Here is a 20,595-nt window from a genome sequence, read left to right as displayed (position 1 = left end):
TGTGGGAGGATTCCTCCATCAAGATCAGCATTTATACAATGCAAGCTTCGGACAATGCAATGAGGAAAGAGTTGGGGTGTTCTCCATCATAGTACAGCTGTATTACACTGGTTGTATAAATCAAATACCAGATATGTAACAAGTTCAAATAACATGACTGAAGATCCAGACAGCTGCCCCTAGTAGGACACAGACCTATGGAAACCCATCACAAAACATTATTACACTGGAAAAGGTACGTAATTTAGAGGTAAGTATAGCCAGAGAGTTTCTGTTGATCACTGTCAGAGACAGCAGCCCTTTGGCAAGTCTTATCAGCTAAAAGATGTTTTAGCTGTCCCCAGGCTGTTCTAATCTGTGGAACGGCTCAATTGCTCCCTAACTGCCTGGGAAAGTCATTGAGAATAAAGTGCAGCAAGAACCAAACACTAGGTTAGAACTCTACAAGTCTTCTAAGAGTAGCTCAAGTTTCAGCTGTTGATTATTTTCAAAACAGATGAAGTTGTTTTCTGACTAGTTTCCAACATTTTTTTGGTAAATACGCAGATAAAATATGTCCTTCAGGTATACCCCAAAATGTGGATTTTTTATTTGTTCATTTATATCTCAATGATCTATTGTTTGATCACTGAGTATAGAGAAAATTACCAAAGCGTAACAGCATTTCAAACTGTGCAGTCTTTCCCACAATATTATTAATTATTAGCCTGTAATATACTTTGGAGGGATCAAAACCAGAAAGGTCCTATTTAGGGACTGTATTACAAACATGCAGAGAAAGACTGTTCATCTTTTAATATGCCTCTGATAAAACTAGAAAAGAATGAGGGTGAAAAGAGAGACACCATGCATTGTAAGCTACATAACACCACACTGAAATAGAGTGACAAAACAAAACAAGAGGAACTTTGTTTTCCTGTACCCCAGTCCATTGCCCTGATTACTACACTACTGTGTTCCTCCACCCAACAGAGGACATTGCATTTGCATACTTTACTTCTGTGTTCAGTCACAGAGAAAACCTGGATTCAATACAGTCTAAAATCAGATTTATGGAGTAACATTGACCATTCACTGAAACAATGGGCACTGAAAAGGCATAAACTGACATTAGACTTACTTAATTCAAAGACTAAAGATAGTTTTGTAGTGAATACCATTCTGTCTCTTAACACCCTATATACTTATCTACTTGGATATATATTACATTAATAAAATGTCAATATTGTTTTAATCAACTGTCTTAAATTGTACTGTTAGGGAAACTATTTTCATAATTAATTACCTCTGTCTCACTGTATCTATAATCCAACAGATAGAACTTGAAAGGTGTCAGCAACTGACTGGAAAAAGAGTAAAATACAACATCTCACTGAGAATTTGGTTACAAACAAAACCCTTTCAACTATTATTGCTAATGCAAATACTAGTTGGATTAATAACTAGTGCAAAATACTACATTTTTATAGTTGTAAATATTAAAGTGCCATTGGTAGCTTTATCCGCAGGAAAACCAAGTATTCCTTGTTGACTTGAAATGGAAAATGAACTTTGCAGGGTTTCTTTACTATCAGTCCCCAGCAAGGGTAAACAGTGCATTTCAAATGGAGACTTGTAAAATAATAGTCTGAGAGGAAACTCTTCTGAAGGCAAATGAGTAATTATTTATAAATATAAAAATCTGTGGGTGTTCTGTGGCTTATCAGCTGCTCAGAAGAGTGTCAGGGGAAGATCCAAATCCAAGGCTCAAGCAACTTATCATCTGAGCTACCAGGCACAGCATGAGAAGTGGCTGGCAAGGGGGGCCTCACAGAGCTCTGCCGTCATCGCCAGCTGACTAAGGATACCACAGGATGAGCTCTGGATGAACACTCTGACAACCGTCCTCATCTGGACACTCGTGTTTCCATACCAGCAGTACCGGATTTTAGAAAAATGGATGTCCTATTCTGATTAGGTGTTGGAAAGTAATTATAATCAGTAGTGAAATTCATATTCCAGTGCAGGATAAAAAGGATGCTCCATAATAAAAATTTTAGTAAGACTCTCCATTTATTATTTCAACAATAAATGCTTAAAAGATCAGTCATTAAATACCATAGTAAGACTAACACTGCCAAAGAAAATTCCAGAATCTGTATACTTTAAAATGTCATGTCCATTAATTGTCTAGCTACTTCCCTCTGATTCCTATTTTGTTTGTTATTAAAAATACAGCTATAATATTCAGTTTATTCATGAACTATACGTAACAGTGACAAAAGTAGTAACTTTATAATGTAGATAAATGTAGTGTTGTATGTCTGAATTAAAGCCCATAAGAATTCAAAATAAATATGTAACTCTAATGAAGCATGGAGTTCTGTGAATAAAATGGTAATCAATTACACAAAAACAATATGTTGGCTTTTCCACATATCCACAATACAGTTTTTGAAAGAATAGTTTTAAATGCTGACAGTAACAGCTAATGATGTTTTTGTGAGTTCACTTAATTTTAGATCGACTGATAAATAAGCATCCCAGATATTTTTACCTTGGAAGAACAAGTAAAAATGTGCTATAATGTGGTTTGCCTTTCAAAGGTATATATTAAATTAGAGCTTATCTGGATATAAAGTACAACACGAAATACAGAAACTTCCACATCTAGATCTTCCAACCTTTATGTTTCTGATGTGAAGTTATTGAAAAAGTAGTTTCTGCCAAACCATAAGACTTTCTGAAATTTAAAACTCTTTTAAGTCTATTTGTTCACTGACTCTAAAAATAAACAGTACTTTGGTGATGCTGAGAAACCATCAAAAGGATATTTATAGCTAAGGTTAAGTAGGCTTCTTATCTAAGTGCTCAAGGTTTTACTATGCAGTTATCTTTTGGGAATAAAATGTGAGTTTCAAAACTCACTTTCTCTGCCACAAAAGCCTGTATACCCAAAATGGTTATGAAAACTGGCTGTGAGTACTGAAAAGGATGTGCAGTAGGACTATAAGAAAAATATGAAATATTATTGGATAGTAATATTAGCATTGACTATAAATAAATAAGACTACACTGGCAACACAGCTTACAGTCTCATCTAGAGTCCCTGCAACAAACAAGGGCAGAGGAATGATATTAAAACATAAAGACTCTATCAGTTGTAAAAGGTAGTTGAATTTGGCCAGTCATTGCAGTCTGTCTGTCACTCCTAGCATTCTTAACAAGTTGATTTTTCGGTAGTAAATAAAAAAACATTCTCAAAGTGACCAGTGTTCTTTTCATTGAATCTCAAACATTTTTTCCATTTTTTTTTTTGTTTTTAGAATAACTACCATGTCCACCACTCTAACAGGAAAGATATGCAAGCTCTCCTTAGAGTCGAGAACTCTACAATCTGTGCTCTGCATGTGCCAAATGATGTCTCTGTGTCTCTAGCCTCTACTCACTAGCACTACCTCCAAGAAACTTCCTTCATTAATAATTTTAGATAAGCGTGTAAAATGCTGCTGTTCAACACAGCTTGAAATGCATTGGTTTGATTCCAGTAGGGTACTGCTTAAATGTAGGACTTCTCAAAGAATTACTTGGGTTTTTAATTAAGATTTGATTTTGATTACAGGCATGAATAGTAATGGGAATTTTGAAATATTATTATTAATACAGATTTACAGAATTTGTTGCATTTACTTTGAAGTTCAGTGATGCAAGTAAGGCAGTGTTCTGAAGCATAGGCTACCAGGTTTTCCACTTCGGCTTTCAACTTATGCCACCTAAACATCCATAGGATTCACACATTATTTTGCCTACATCAAGAACATCTGTTCAATTCCAAACACTGCAACAGGCTAAGAAGCACAATCAACTTGTCATAAACACTTTTTCAAAGTATATACTAGCTAAGCTAAATGTTCCAGTTTCTTGCTTATTCTCTGATGACTCATGATAGACAGAAATGAAGTTCCAAAATTACATCTCAACAGTTTATAGGATTTACTGTTCCTTAGCACTCACGTAATCATGTCTTCAGGTTCTTTGTTAAGCATCTGTATGTTGGTGAGCATCATGCACCGACCCACTTCCTTGTCAAGGTGTCTGAGTATGTTGTCCACGGCTTTCCTTACTTGAGAATAATATAATGACATACCTGCAATAATATGCATTTTTGAATAATTTGGGATATTTATAGGTAAATGTATTTTGAAAAACAAAGCTGCTTACTCATGCTGTGCTGCATGAAGATAAATGTTTTCCTCATGCGATAGCATATTCCACTAGGAATTAGATTCTGATTCACAGACAGAATATGTTGCCCCCTCCAAAAGGAATGCTTACATATTATACACAGAAACTAGAATATTGTATCATAAACTAGCAAAGAAATGACTAATACAAACTAAGAATTTAATAGTGCAAACATTTGTTATTAAATACTATGTTGTGCATTTCAACAGCAGCGGGTCATACACTGTTTATTTCTTGATATTACTACAATAATCTATCACAGTACAACACAGGTCTTTCCCACTCATGTAGACTTGGTTTCATTCACATAACTTTGAGGACTTAATGAAGTGTGAAGCTGAGCAGCCAAATTGTGTTTTTTGCCAAAAAAACAGGGCATGATACAGAGGCTCTCCTCTTAGAGCACAGGATTCCCTCTCCACATTGCCTGCGAAGGAAGCTCAGATAACAGTGATATTAACTTAGGTCCTTTTGAAAGTTTCACTTTGTGTGAGAATCTTTGATGGTTTTCAAAGCTGGCACATTTTCTGAGCACAGCCACTATTTCTATCAGGATGAATATCCATAAATAAACAAAGCTATTCAGCAATGAAAGAAGCTAATTCTTAACTATCTGTGTAGTTAATCCATCCCAGAACACCGGGTTGCTATCACTTGTGGAGCACAACTGAGGACTTTTCAGAAAAATTTAAGAAAAGCACTATTTGTCAAACTAAACCATACATTTCAATAGAAAGCACAATAAAATAAATGCTTACAATAAAGAAATCAATTGAATACTTAACAATAATAAACTATTCTGCTCAAGTGCTGAAGACTTTTTTATATCCATTCTCATCCAAATTTCTACTTTGCCCATTATCTTACTGACCTATCATTTTAGCTTCTTCCTCTGTAAGAGTTTTGCTCAAATACGTTTTCTTCACTCTGAGAGTGTTTCCAGAGGGAAGGACAGCTCCAGTCACTGGCATTGGAGGTTCACCATCTTTTTGCTGCAAGCTATCAGCAATCACCAAGAAAGCTCTCAGACCAATATTCATTCTCTGTAAAGTTCAGAAGATGGATGAGTATCATAATCAAATAATCATATTCTATTCATATTCTTCATTTCACATTGAAATTCTGCATATGCGCTTGTCAGCACTTTTTTATGTATCTTCACTATACTAGCTAGAGTAATATATTTTACAAAAAACGCCCATGAAATACATAGTGAATTCATATCTCCACTATGAGCAGTGCTCTCCCCTCTTAGAACTTTATTTCTAAGTATTTGCATTACTACATTACATTTTTATCTTCAGGATAAAACACATGAATATGTTCTGGGGTTTAGTAATGCACTCTAAGTGGACCTTCAGTTAAACACAAATGTCCTACATGGTCTACTATGAAAAAAGATCAATAACTGTCTTGAAAGGCCCCTGGGTTGATCATACTGAGAGAAAAGTCTGGAATGATGCTCAGTGCCAAACTACAATGTGAAAACATCAGTAAGATGAGCCTAAGTGACCTGAATGCCTTCTGGGAATTCACCAGAGGAAAACTTTCAGGCTTTGCATTGCAATGACTAAAAGACAGAATGTTTTCTATTTCTCAGGAATGTGTTCCAAAAACTCAAAGGCTGTCCTACTGACAGTCTCGCAGAGATGCGCTAACATAAATTATGGGGTTTTTTTGAAGAATGCTAAAATCTACGTACATAAAAAGTGGCACGATAATTTCACTGTTTTCAGACTTACAGTGTTGCTGAGAAACAGTAAAATTTCAGATGTGGAATCATGAAGGAGCTAAGTACTATGTCCACCCCCTGTCAGCTCGAGTATATGCAATGCTAGTACACTTTGTCCTTTGCAGCACCTTCCTCAGTCAATAATGCAGGTGACTGACCCAGAGTGTGGCAGGCACTACCTGCTCAAAAATTCTGTTTTTCTTTACTCTACTGCAGAGAGATGAAAGCTGTGCTCAAAGTACAGCTTGTTTTTCACTTTTGCTTCTTTTGACAGTAAAAAGTTTAATCTAGTTTTCCACATTTTTTGTATCAAATATAATTTTGGTAAGGTAACTCATTCTTTTTAATAACTTAGTGAATAGATATGACTGTTTAATACTGCAAAACTAACATTGATGTGTTATGAGATGATCACAAATTATTTATATTTTTCATGCGTTTATTCTTAATTTTCAAATGAAAATATTTTCAAAATTATAAGTAAATGCATAATTTTTAAGAGAATTTTTAATTCTTTTACTTTTTAATTCTGTTTACTTTCTCTAGGAAAAGCACTAGGAAGCTGACTCATGACACCAACACCAGTGGAGTTTTCCTGGCCAGAGTGATAAAACTTTAGTAGAACGTTTTCCTTTTTGTCATCTGCAATTCTTCTTGCATCGTGTACTATTTTTTCAGTAAAATTGTTTTGAAAAATATTGGAATTGTTACAGAAAAATTACTGTTATATTAAAATAGTTTAAGGCATTGCATATAACAACAGTGGAGTAATAAGGACATCAGTAGGTTCATTTATTTATTTATATATATATATCTGTGTTTTGATTTATGCATTTGCTCTACTTCACATTTGCTATTCTTCACCGAGAAACCATGAGATAGGCATAAACAATGTGACATTTTACAGGTAAAAGTCCACAGATGTATTTTACCAGTGAATCAAATTCAAGATTTGGCCTAAGAAATGGACATAGGTGAAAGCATGCTTAGAAATGGAATGAGGAAGTACATGTAGCACAATACAATACATACTAACTCAGAAAAAAACCAAAAAAACCCACAGATGTACATCATACCTCAGGGTTGAGACTGAAAGCTTTTGCTGGTTTTCCAACACAAAGGAAGTCAAAGATAATTTCTTTCATTGCAAAATCTAAACGCTCCTAAAAAAGTAAAAATATTGCAAATCATTAACCTGCCCACTTCTGCTACTTATTTTATTTAAGGCAAAAGAACGTTGAAAACCATTTTAATCAGGATTTATTTAAATATATGAAAAAAGAGATTATCAGAAATATGTAGAACATATTACCAGATGTAAGCTTTTAATTCTGGTTTACGTTGACAAAGTGAAAAATGTATAGCATTTAAATAGGAAAGTATCCATTTCAGAAATAAAGCTTTTAATTATTTCATTTAAACTGTGGTAATTATGGTACTAACACAGTATTTTACATAAAAGGAGCTTGTTCACAGATGGTACAGTTTAGGGAAGATTTTAAGCATCTGTTTCATTCATTCCTATTCAGAGACTTTTAAGTATGTGCTTAAGTGCTTTGCTCAATGAGAATGTTTTCTGAATTTAAGTCATAAAAGAGATGAAGCTTCCAGCACTATAGGTTAGTTTATTTTAGCAATTCCCATCTGAACTTATGAAAACTAATTTTAACTGATGAAAACTCCTTGGAAAGCAGTGCAACTTATTGTCCTACGCAGTAGGAATGATTCAGTACCAAGATAAAACATGGTTTACTATTTTGAACTTTACTTACTAGTCTGTCTACAAATGCATTTTCTGACTTGCTGGAAATTAAAAGCACTGACAAAAAATACATTTGAGTTAAAGTGTATTGCCTAGATGAAAGATGCTGACAACAGGGTTGCAAAAAAATTCAATCATTAGAAGCTTACTCATTTGTTAATTTGTTACTAGAAAAAGAAGTTGTTCAATATATGGAAAGATACATGCAATGGTTCTCCCATACCTGTGCAATAAACTGTATTATTTTCACAAAGATGTTTAGAGGCATATCTCTTGGCACAACACCACGGGACCCTTTCGGGAAAAGTGTTGTGACAATAGTAATAAGTCGGCTGCAAAAGAAAAAAAAATTAGACATTTCTGGACCTTGCAGACCTTCACTTACCATGACACTCCATTTAGAATGATCAGAAAGTATTTCCTTTGAAATGAAAATGTAATGGAGTATCTTGTTCCAATCCTTTGCTACAAATTCAATGTCATTATTTTATTTCATTACTACATTACAAGGAACAATAAATCAGTCAATGGCCACTACAGAAATATTTTTAACTTTCCCCAGGCAAAGAATGATTTTCAGTTTTTCTAAAAGTAGAGGCAATTTATACAGTAATTTTAATAGGTGTCAGAACAACTGACAGTGCCACAAGAGGGAATGTTTTCTTGTGTACGATCGAGTTTCTTACTTCACAACATAAATAGGTTCAACTCAAAGGAATTCAGGAGAACTATAAAATCTCTTCACTGGCAACATCCACTCTACAAGGGATTTTCATTACAAATAAAGCATTTTACCTTTGGGTAGCTGTGTTGCTTTCACATTTAATTCTGATCATGTAAACCCACAGTAGTCTGTACAGAGATTCCAGTGCAACTCGAGCCATTTTGGGGTCCTTATTCTAGAGAAACATATAATGTAAAAATAAACTTCAAGAACAAATTAGAAAGGAAGTCTCGCACTTAACAGATGTCGAGGTTCAGAGTTTTGATAATGAAACTATGAAAAAGATACAGCCCAACAGCTGCTCAGTGTTCCATTCCTGTAGCTGCAGGACGCTTATGCATCTGACCTACTTTTCCTGTTAAAGTTGTTGAAAAACCCAAGTATCAAGATAGTTAAATTAGACGCATGTTGCAATTTAAAATCTCAATTTGAAATCCACCTCAATTCAACCCTGAAAACTCGATATTCATTCCATTTTGAATTTCGAATTGACTGCATCAATTCAAAAGTTATTACCCTATAGTGGAGATCTGGCATGAAGAACACAGCAGATAAAGAAATGTACCGTACATATTCAAATGTGAAAGGATAAAAATCTGTGGACGCTTAGGCTGGCTTAATTAACATGGCATCTAGGATCAGCTGGACTGAATTGGATTATCTGTTTATTTTTGGAAACTTCTGAACTAGTACAAGACTTGTCTTTGGGTTGTTTTTTTTTTTGGTCATATGCCGTTTTCTGTTTATGTGGCAGTTTTAAGGGCTTCCTGTGTAGCGACAACTTTATGCAGTCCAGTCAGATGGTGTCCCCCATGCTGGGCCATCTGCTGCGTTAAACTTTGAAGGAGTCCAGTACACTTTGACCCGAGATAAGATTTGCCTGGCCCACAGTGCAAATCTCCATGGCAAAGATCTGAGATATTGTCTGCATACAAATGTTGAGTCACAGATCAAAGACTGGGTTTGATCAAAGAACCTGCAAATGATGCCATCAGTAATTCTTGAATGTGTATTGGTCTGAGTTCTGCAAAATTGAGGGAAGGCAATTTGCCAGTGATATGGAAGATAACTTCAACTTTCAACATGGCATCTGTCGCAAATTCAGAAATAGAAACACTGTCCTTGGGTTGCAATTGCCATTTAACTCCCTGACAACACATTTTATGTAGTAAAGCTTTATATGGACAGAAAACTGAATATCATTTTTGTTTATTATAGCATCATACAATGGTTGTCGCATGTGACTACAAGAAGTGGTAAAAGGAATGCCAAAGTTTACTTGGTCCATTAATCTTTGCAGAATTCTCAAATTGTACCATTTGTTACAATCAATTTGTTTATTAACAGATTTCCTTTCAATCCATTTTTTATCAGGTATAATCATGTCAGTCCTTGTAAACTTCAGAACTAAGAACTTGATTTCTTCAACAGGTGGTAAAGTACGTTTATCAAAGTTTATTCTTACCCCAATGCTTTCAAGAAAACAGCAGACTGTGGCTGAGATAAGGTAACAAGTGGCTATGTAGCAGAGGAGGAAGTTATCTCTGTTAGAAAATGTCCAAACATTCCTGCTATGAGATGGTTCAGGTGTGAGGGTAGTTGAGAAGACATGGAAGAGAAAAGGGCTGAGACCACAATCACTGGAGTTTCTCAAAAATAGTAGACCAGTTTTCCATCAGGAACAGTAAGTAGCGTAGCAGAAGTAGGATTAAGAGGAATGATTAAAAAGTCCAAGAAACATCCAGGGAAATCATGGGCATGTCCATGAGCAAAATCTTTCCAAGTTCATGGTGGTACTTTGGAAATTCCCAGTACTTTGGAAAGCATGCAGCGTGTCACCCTTTGGAAAACAAAGTGTGACAACTCAGCTCAGTGTCCAACTCAGCCTCTTTGACATTTCAAGATTTTTGTCAACAAGAAAAACCCAGCCAGTAACCCTATTAGAATAAGGAGTATTTGGCCTAATATATCTGACATCTTCTTCACTTTCCCAACAGGATATATTGGCATTGGATGTGGTTCCTTTACCACTGCTGGCAGTGCCAAACTCATTGCTGGTGCTGAAGAATTTGTCAAAGCTGCTGTAGGCCTTCCGAACACAGCAGCCCTTGGTGACTGAGCTCTGCCAGGAGCTGCTCTCTTTCTTGAGTGATAAGTGATGCTGGCTTTTACTCGTTGTTGTTGCTCTTCTAGAAACTTCTTTTTCAATGCCTCTGCCTCTTCTTCCGTGATGGGTGGAGGAGCAACTGGACTTCTAGGAGTGAGGCCAATTTTCTTTAATTCATCCACTTCTGTTGTCCAATAATATGCTGTTAAGTCTGGATCATTCAGACCAAAGGGATATTGTTTTGGTAGCCATGGATTCATCCCTGAGATAGGCATTGTTTGACCCATCCTTTGTAAAGTTAGTTCTGCACTCTTGGTTGAAATTGTACTGAAGCTTTCTCCTTGTCCCAGGAGGTTTGGAGACAAGGAACTATTGTTCCCTCTGACCAATTTTGCTTCTAAATGAAACACAGAGTTTTGACTTTCTCCTATACAGAATTCTTGCCTTGAACAGTTTTTTTGCAAATAAACTTTAGTTAACAATAAACATTCAATTTCAAAATCAGGATACTTATTAACTTTTACACCACTTTCAACAGTATAATAGGAAATGTCCTTTGGCCAGAATGTGGCCATGGTCAAATATTTCCATGCTCTGGCAGAAATCTCCTTTATTAATTCAAGAGAAAAGTTTGTTTCTGTAAAATCAGAGATTTGCTAGTTTATAGTAAGATCAGAAATAAAATTAGAATATAAAATTTTATCTCTCCCAGTGTATGTTTGATTTTATTTTGGGAAGGAGATTGTGCTCTATGGAGTGTAGAGACTCATGAGAAACCTGATACATGATGTGGTTTGAGGCAGCCCACACATGAAGAAGTTCTATATATTGTGTTGGTGTGCACAACTGTCCTTCTAACAGATGGATTTCTAGCACTTCCTCCAGCAATGTGAGTTTGGTTTGGGTTTTGAGGTGCCACTCTGTCTGGTGAAGTGATTGCTTCAATGACTGGGGCATTTTTTCTCTATGCTGAGAAAGAGTGGCCAACCATTTTCTTAATTTAGCCACGTATTCAGCTACCTTACCTTCTCCCCAAACTAGAGATTGAATGTGCCCCCACATTAGTTTAAGAGTTCTATAAATAGAAGTATATCAAAGAATTATATGTTGAAGACAATTTTCAACTTTATTTTCAATCAGTAAGGTAGGAACAACTTTATTTATATTTTCAGTAATTGTTTCAATAATTTGTCAGGATCTCCTTGATTTTCAGAAAAATCTATATTGCCAGATGGCTCCTCAGAAATCTTACAGCTGTAGCTGCCTTTTCTGAATAACAACATGTTTATTCTGAATCAATTTGCAAATAAGATTCTAATACATCTTCATCAAAAGTAAGGAATTCAGGGACAGGTGGAAAGAAATCTTCAGGCAGACTGAATGTTTTGAAGAGTTATTCTAACAGTAGGATCCATACGAAGAGAGTCAATACAAATTGTTTCATTAAGACAGAGAGGAAGTACAGCAAGAAAGCAACAGTAATAAAGGATGTAATATAGACCTTTCTGAAAAGCTTGTGAATTCAACTTTTGGAGAACAGATACTTGGCTTTGAGCTGAAAAATCAGCTGCATGTTCTACCCAAGCTGTTTGCAGAAGCCTTCTAACCACTAGTTCAACAAGTCACAGTTTGGAGGCCCTTGATTTGAGCTAACCACTTCATTGTGCTTCTTATATTGCTCTTTTAGGTAAGCACAGGACCATCCTTCCATATAGATGCATTTTTAACATAGTACGGGATATGAGTTTTTGCACAAGTAGAAGACTTGTAAAAGTAGGAGTAGTAATGATAATGAGCACATGTGTATTGAACATTATGTGTTGTACAGGAACCACAACAGATTGCAGTGGACTGTTAAACTTCAAAGATTTAAAAAAATGGCAAAGGAATAAGAATGGATATGTGGAGGAAACAAAACAGTTTAGGGTTTTTGTAATGCAACTTAACAGAGTGAAACAGGCAATGGAATCAATGTCCTTCAAGTAGTTCCAGTTTGAAAAAAGTACTAAGTTATTTGTTTTGAATGTTGTTTTGTGAAAAAAAGCAAGTTAGGTTTTTGTATGACACTCAAGCTAATAACTTTCATCAGCAATCTTGTCTGTTTCATTGCTCTTTGACTTGGGCTTGGTTTGAGTTAGAGAAATACTAGAAATTCAAACTAGGCCCAATAATATCTTTTTGCTATTGAAAAAATGTGAACATCTAAGAAACTTGTTCTGTAAGGAATAAAATTATGTATAGAATCAAGTAATAGCAATAATTCAGCATATTTACCTAAAAAGGATTTGCAACAGATCAATAATGCATACTGAAGTTTTAATGCAATATTAAAAACAAAAGATACTTACTTTCAGATTAGATAGGCAGTTGTTGAGGAAAATATGCCATCTGTTTAAAAAGAACTGCTTCTGACTGACACAAAGTAGGCATGTTACCAAAGGGTACAAAGCCTAAACAGGAAATGGATGTCAATACAGTGTTATTTGCATGTCTACACAGCACAAAAGTAACTTAGGATAGCTACTGTAAATCTGAAGTTCTATCTCCTCCATTTTGCATAATATAAGTTACCCAAAATTAACACATTGGTAAGTAGAACAATTTAAAAGGAACCTTCTCTAAAACTACTACTGATATGTTTTATGGATGAACTAAAACCAACCAAATGTGTACTTATGGCAGTATAATAAATCCAAAGATAAGGCACAATTTTATACCCTCTCAGGGCTAAGTTCTGTCTCTTTACTGAGAAATGATAGCATGGAAATAACTAAACTCTATTATTATAACTATAGGATCCAGAGAGATTGTTGGAAGTTGTGAATTCTCAGACGCCTATTACTCCTCAAAATCTGCAGTCACAATATTTACTGAGAGACATGTCAAACACCCTAAAGAATTGTGTTAAAATACTGGGAGTGCCTGGATCTGCTGGGAGTTACATCTTGCAAAGTGAAAAACAAAAATAAGCAAAGCAGAACATGGAAGGTCAAATACTGGAACCCAGTCTCTTTGTCAACACTTCCTTTGACACTCATTTTGTAAATGTTACACTAAAAAATAAGCTAAAATGCACCTATTTATTTCAAAACTGACTTTGCTATTTCAACAAGACTTTAAGATTTTAGCTGTCATGCTAATATATCCAGTCAGGACTTAAAAGTTATTAGTCAAAAACAAGGTAACTTTATTTTTGAGACCAATGATTCTCAAAATTAACTCTAAAATTCTAACTTCAGTCACAGCTCAAAGTATAAACACATCATAAACCCCAGCTTTTGTTCCTGTAATGTTTTACATAAATTGTTTATTGCTAGGTTAGACCTAGTTGCTTGAGCAAATGGCAAATGTACATTAATTTTTATTTTTATAATCTTCACATCCAAAAAACATATGGGAGAGGATAACTGAGGTCTTCTCATAGAAGACTTTCTTACCATACAGTTGAGTACTTGATGGATCACAGGGTTTAGTAACATCCCGAGAGTGTTACAACCCATCCTAAGGAAGAGCCCTAGGAGGGAAGGTACAAACCACCTCCTGGAATTTCCTAATTCTCTCCCAAAAGAACACCAATGACTAGCTCACACGAGATACTTTTAGACAGCAAGATGAATGCCCTCACCCTGCCTATACAGTGAGTGCATCGATTCACAAAACACTGATCTTGCTCCTGGTTCAGACTTTAAAGAGTGTGCTTTCTTCCTGGAAGCCTGGAAATATGCACGACAGCTATTTCTGTCAACTGTTTGCCTTTCCCCTCCTCCTCCTCCTTGCAATGTTTGTATTTCTAATCACACCCTCACAAGAATCTATTCTGTCACTTTTAACTATGTAGCCTCCAGTGTGGTATGTGTAGACAAGCAATCAAACTTAAATCCCCAGCTGTGCAATCCTTTCTCAAGCACACAGTATTGACTTTGGCAAGTATGGCCATCAGTTTGGCAAGTTCTACTTAGTGTAAAAACTGTACAGCAAAGCTTTAGCTTGCTGCAGTTTCAACAATGTTTTACTAACTCCGCAGAGTGGAACAGAGCCACACAAACACAAGCAGAGCGAAATAAAAAATCCATCTCAAAACTCCCACTATAATTCAGATTGGATCAGGACTGCGCCCCAGGGGGATGCTCTGACTCTCCCCTGGGAATGCTGTAACAGGCAGAGAGCTCAAGCACACTCCTGCAGTCCTCCCAGCAGATTTGCTAGTGCTGGAGATCAGCATTTGCTGAGAGAACTGGGAACAGGGAAGCCTTTTTGACTTTCCCAAAGAATGAGGGAGGACAAACGACAACTTTCTTCACTTGAAAGGTCCAAAACTTCAAAATGGATTAGCTAACACCACGCTGCTGACATGCGCTGACCCAGTTGGAGAGACAGACTGCTTAAGGCGGCCAGCATCAAACTGACTCAGATCCTCATTTAATTCAGATCAACTCATGATTCCAAAAATACACTGCAGTGCCACTGTTCATCTTAAAAGAAAAAAATGAAATAGGGAGCTGCACAGTAGCCAAGTTATGGATTTAAAAGGGCATATGTCATACATTTTTCCCTTCCTACAATGTATTATTTAAGCCCGTGAAAGGGCTGTTCCCACATGCCTCACTTATTCTCGCTTGACAAGAAGTGACCTCTATTCTTCCTCCTCTTTTCCTAATGTTTACACATAGTAAGTATGAGAAAACCTAATCATTTAATAATCTCAGAACCAGAAGCTGAAAACATCTCTTCAATTCAGACTAATTTAGATTATATTCTGAACAAAATAAATAGTTATTTTCTGTGAACACGATAGCCTTCCCTGCAGATAGAAATGTATCAGCTAAAGCCAAATGCAGAAAAAAGGTTTTGCAATTTCCCAAGAGCCTTGCTGAAAAACATTTAAGATGAAGAATTTTAACCTCTGCTTCTTAGGGTTACTAACCAAAGAGTGCTTCTTTCGTGATGAAAGTTCAAGCGTTGTATCATACAGGCTTTCAACAAAGTTCCTCAGACAGGGGACATTCACTTCATTTTTAACAGCCTGAAAGAAAATTTTATGTTAATAAAATACTATTTCTCAAGCTTTTTTATCTAATTTGAAGAAATTATGCAAACAACAAGAAAAATAAACTCACAGCAGCTACGGGGACAAGAATTTCGACAAACAGTCCTGCCAGTGCATGCTTGATATCTTTGTCTTTAACTTCAAGGAAATAATGTGCACATTCCTAAAACAAAACAAAACAAAACAAAACAAGAAACATTACAAGAAACAAATTACATATCAACTAGAATAAAGACCTTCAAATGTTTGCTGAATGCACATCAAGTGTCAGTGACTATTTTTATCCTGCAAATCCCACTGAAAACATCTGCCTATTAACTTCTAAATCTGCATTCTGCAGCAAGCAGAAAGTGGAACATAAGATCAAGGATCTGTTACTCTAATCCAGAAACCCTCCACTGACTCCAGCTGTGACAGGTGGTGTTTTGGGGCTAGAAATGGAGTTGGACTCAAGGTCTGGCCTTATGCCTTCCTGTGTATCTCTTCAAGGAGCAAGAATACTAGACAACATGGACTGTTTTACACAATGCTTTGAGAGGCCAAAAGGAATATAATTCTCTGGTAAGATACTCAAGGCAAGTAACAATCTTACTTGTAAATATTTCTGGATAAATTTAATTGATGTGATTCTTGCATATTAAGATTCAATATAGAACTCTGCTATGTGAGAGAAGAACCGTCACCATTTCCAGCCTGCAGCTGGGGCTTAAGACAGTAAAAACATGCTTTGTCCTAAACACGCAGCAAACTACTATCCACACAGCTGTGTTGCTCAGGAAGTGAAGGAGGGGAGATAAGCATCCACCCACTTGTGTGTTTCTGTACAACTTCTCTGAGGATGACAAATCCTATTGCTCCAGTTACTTCTCCAGGTCCAAGGCCCAAACAGCCAATTACTTTACAAGGAAGGTCCCCACTGACCTTTTTTCCTGAATATGTATGCAGAGTGGTTTACACTTTAGATTATGCATCTTTTTTCCTGTGTGCAATCAGGATTATACACAATATAGTTTCAGTCACTCCAGCCAGAGTTCCTGAGCTACTTATGCACTCTTTGGGGGAAGACAGGTACTTCTGGAGTTCACTCCTGAAATTAGCTCACCTTTGCAAGTGTCTCTCCCTACTCTAGCAGTGCTGGTGGGACAGAGCTTTTAGATGAAACACTGCACGTAGATATTGAAACTAACAGACAAACTGCTCAAAGAATCAATATGTATTTCAACCAAACTGAGTAAAGCTGGTTTCCTACATACACAGTGCATCTTAATGACACAAAGCAGTACATATGAGAATTAATTTAGTGCTGAGATATTGTGCTAGAGGAAGGTAGAGATAATTTGCATCCAAATTTTCAGTTCCACTCTGTGGGAGTTTTACCACAGATTTCAATAGCAGTGATCACTAGATCCCAGCAGTGTTGTGTCATAAAGCTGTGCCACAAACTCATTCACTCATATTAGTCATATGCACTGAACACACACTAATTCGGTATTTTGCCAGCTCTGGATAACTCACTTTAAGTTCACGCATACTAATACGTGTCTATATAATTAAGAGTAAGGTAAGAAGAAAAATGACCTGTTTCTGTGGTGTTAAGTACATTTTAAATATATTATTAAATACAGTTTAAAATATAGTGCAAAGCTGAAATAGAATGTCTTTCCAGTTCAGGATTTAAAGAAATGGCTCAGTGTGTCTGTATGCCTGTGTATTAGTATTCCACTGTCAAATCCTTACTCATGGGCATCTAACATTGATTTTTTTCTCCATTTACTCTATCAGTAAGGTGATCTTTACATAGAGGTTTACATAAAACACGTATTTTACTGGATGAGTGGTTACAAACTATGTAACCATGAGGGTGATCCTGAATAAAAACAGGGGAATAGAAAGGTTAAGCTAAATAAACCTGCTAATGGGAACAGAACCAACTGTACATTACCAGCGAGAATGTTGAAACATGAAATAGTTTCTTGCCTTTTACAAAATGATGTAATCTCTTAATTTAAAGCATTCATTACAACCAAACTATGCTCTGTACCAGTGGCTCTCAAACCAGGAGGGTACAGAATGTACCCTACAGGAAGCAGGGTTGGAAGGTGTGGTGGAAGTAGACAACACAACCAAGGGAAATTCCATCCAGCTTTTGCCTCAATTCTTTTTCTCTTGCTCAGCGTTTTTCTCCATCAGAAGTTAATCTCTTTTCTGGCAACTATGTCAGTGTTTGCAGATTCCCTCTGGAGGCAGTGAGTAGCTAGGGAGACATAGCTAGGCAGGGACACAGGGCAAGGGGCAGCTGCGGGATGGCAGGGTGGAAGGTCTGGGGTCTACAGAACAAAACCACTTTTAGTTGAAGGGCAAGATGTGTGAACTAGAGGCATATGACTGATGAAAAGTTGGTATGGAATGACACAACTCCAGGGAATGGAGGTTGGAGCACTGAGGTTCAGAACAAGCAGAAAGTTGCTGCACATACATTTATGTGGGAATGACATATGGAAAATCTCCGGCAACATTACAGGAAAGCTAAAGGCTAGCCCATTCAAAAAGGTCTGGAAACTGCAGTTATATCCTTAAGAATTTTACCTGCATAAACTGAAGAGAAGCTTCAAAGTCCTCCACAGGATACATCTTAATGCGAAAGAATTTCATTCCCATTATAAGACTGATAATGCTTTGAACTACGTATGGGCTTTGTTCTTTATGCCGCAACTCTTTTAACTCTGCCATAAATTTCTTCTTTACAGCAGGAAATCTATGAATTCAGATTGGTTAGTTTCAAAAAGTTCAAAATTAGTATTTCAAATGTATTGTAAGGCATATGAATTAGGAAAAACCTAAAGGAGATTTAAACTTTGCTTGTAAAATACCATTTCACTCAGTACGTGAATAGATTTCTTTTTGTTTAGTTTTCTTTCACTTCTAATAAACTCTTAAAATTAAGTACATAGTCTGACCTCAGTCCCTTTAGAGAATCACATCTTCCAAATTATTTTATTACCATGCACCTCTTTTATATGAGAGCTAGTAATATCATTAAAATAACCCCCTCGCACATTTTTCAAAAATCCATGATGGAAGATAATTTTCTAGCAAATACATGCAATGCTTTCAAAATAAAATATTTAAATTATAACCATGAAAATATTTAGATAAGCAGTTTCTCACTTCAGGCTTTTTATCTAGCAGCCATTACAGTAACACTTAAGCATTAATAACTACAACAGCTTTGGATGGAGGAGTCTGCAATAATTTTTGATCTCCCCTACAAATCTATTGAAAGTGTCTTTTGAGACACACTGTCTATAAAAAGCACATACAGAAAGATCATCCAACAGGACCTCCTGTCCTTTCTGAGATGAAATCAAAAGAATGTCATTTTCATGGGCAGGTATAGCATGTAACAACCTTTTGTTATCACCTTTGATAGACAACACAAGTGAATTGAAAGAAACAGGTCGACAGGAAGAAGCCCTTTAGTGGCATAAACATATTAGCAAGACCCTTCAGAACTGGAGAAGAAAGGCAGTACTTATGGAGATCATGTATATTTTGACACTCAAATTGAAGTTTTGGATCCAGATGCTACTTCTCCTTTTGTGTTTGACCTAGACAATTTAGAAGCCCAGGTAAGGCCTTACCTGAAACTATATGATTTCCAGAAACTTAAACTGTTTTGTCTGCATCAGGTTAAGTTGACTGGTTTTGTAGAGCAGACTCACTCTCAGCAACATGAAAAAGTCAGGAGATAGGTAGCATTACGTCGGGGCAGTAAATTTCATCCTTTCCTAAGTTTGTGGTGTAAGCGTATGATAAGATGCTATATTGGGTACATAAGTTTTTGAATTTGTCTGTTTCCAGATCCAAAATGCAAGATCTGACCCAAAAAGTGTTTTATGTCATCTGTTCTAAGAAGGATGAAGGGTTCAGAAGCAGTTACATTAAATTCTAGGCTGAAATAACGGCAGAGAGACTTAAAATTGTTGCTGTGTAGGAGGATAGCCACTTATAGGTTTGCCCAGCTAAAGAAAAAATAGTATATAGAAAAAATTTAATTAAAATAGCTCTCTTCAGCCCTTTGGGCTTTCCACAGACGTCATTGCTGAGATAAGAAAAATAATGTTGATGTAGTCAAGTTGAATTTATTCAGTATCACTGGACTAGATGCAGAAAGCCTGTCATTCCCTGAAGGTCTGTGTTCTAGAACACTTAGATAAATAGAGGACCAATGAACTGAAATAGCTTATTCATACAGTATTTTTAATGAAAATGAGAAAATCAGAATATTCACATGCTAAGCAAGTAGAACTTCTCAGATTCATGGGGGAAATAAGATATTCCATTTTGCTTACTTTGCTTGAGCTAGAACACCTATTACTTCTGCATACAAATCCGCAACAATGTGCATATTTCCAGTGTTAGGACCAAGGTACCTAGCAAGAGACAAAGAAAGAATTCTCAATTGAGAAAGCATACTGTTTAAACCACAACTATTAAAAAAAATAAGATAGCATTTTATTCATAGAATTTTTGTATGAAAAAGAGCCTTACCCTTCTTTATACTTAAAGTGCTTGAAAGCCAAGTTAATAACATCATTTACCAAACTGTCTATTACAGGATGAAGTGGAATCTGAAAACACAAAATAAAACATAACAAGGACATATATGTTACACTTCAAGTTGAATACTTCAGTACTGGTATTACTCATGGGTATCATCCATACAGAAATATGGTATCAGGTGAAATAGGATGTAGGTAACAAAACAGATGGAATAAGTCAGCCACCTAATGTTTATTTACTATGGAAGAGAAATACTTTAGCTCCTAAGACTTGGCAAAGTAAAGTCTGTACAAACACAGAGTACTATGTATCCTGCAGGTGCAAGAAAGACAGCAATGAACAAGCATGCAGAATGTACTTAATGTTTTTATTATACTTTAAAGATTCAAACAGAAAGAATCCCAAAATTCACTTTACATTGGAAATTACATTGGTA

The 20,595-nt window shown here is 36.1% G+C and overlaps 1 protein-coding gene across 6 annotated transcripts in view; it reads right to left on the bottom strand.

Moving 5' to 3' along the window:
- The window catches only part of FRY (FRY microtubule binding protein), a 234,590-nt gene that overhangs the window by 87,638 nt on the left and 126,357 nt on the right, over positions 1–20,595 (bottom strand). For all 6 annotated transcript variants that reach the window (XM_050333591.1, XM_050333590.1, XM_050333592.1 and 3 more), the window contains 11 exons: positions 20,148–20,227; positions 19,949–20,029; positions 18,183–18,351; positions 15,667–15,759; positions 15,474–15,572; positions 12,898–12,999; positions 8,514–8,617; positions 7,942–8,050; positions 7,033–7,119; positions 5,096–5,267; positions 3,994–4,126 (listed from right to left, as the gene is read on the bottom strand). In XM_050333591.1, coding sequence (XP_050189548.1) covers positions 3,994–4,126; positions 5,096–5,267; positions 7,033–7,119; positions 7,942–8,050; positions 8,514–8,617; positions 12,898–12,999; positions 15,474–15,572; positions 15,667–15,759; positions 18,183–18,351; positions 19,949–20,029; positions 20,148–20,227 — 1,229 coding nt within the window. The remainder of the gene's footprint in view (positions 1–3,993; positions 4,127–5,095; positions 5,268–7,032; positions 7,120–7,941; positions 8,051–8,513; positions 8,618–12,897; positions 13,000–15,473; positions 15,573–15,666; positions 15,760–18,182; positions 18,352–19,948; positions 20,030–20,147; positions 20,228–20,595) is intronic.

Source organism: Myiozetetes cayanensis, unplaced genomic scaffold (assembly GCF_022539395.1).
Source record: "Myiozetetes cayanensis isolate MyiCay16 unplaced genomic scaffold, myiCay2020 scf5-8, whole genome shotgun sequence".
In the NCBI taxonomy this organism is placed as follows: domain Eukaryota; kingdom Metazoa; phylum Chordata; class Aves; order Passeriformes; family Tyrannidae; genus Myiozetetes; species Myiozetetes cayanensis.
This window is presented reverse-complemented; position numbering and strand designations above follow the sequence as displayed.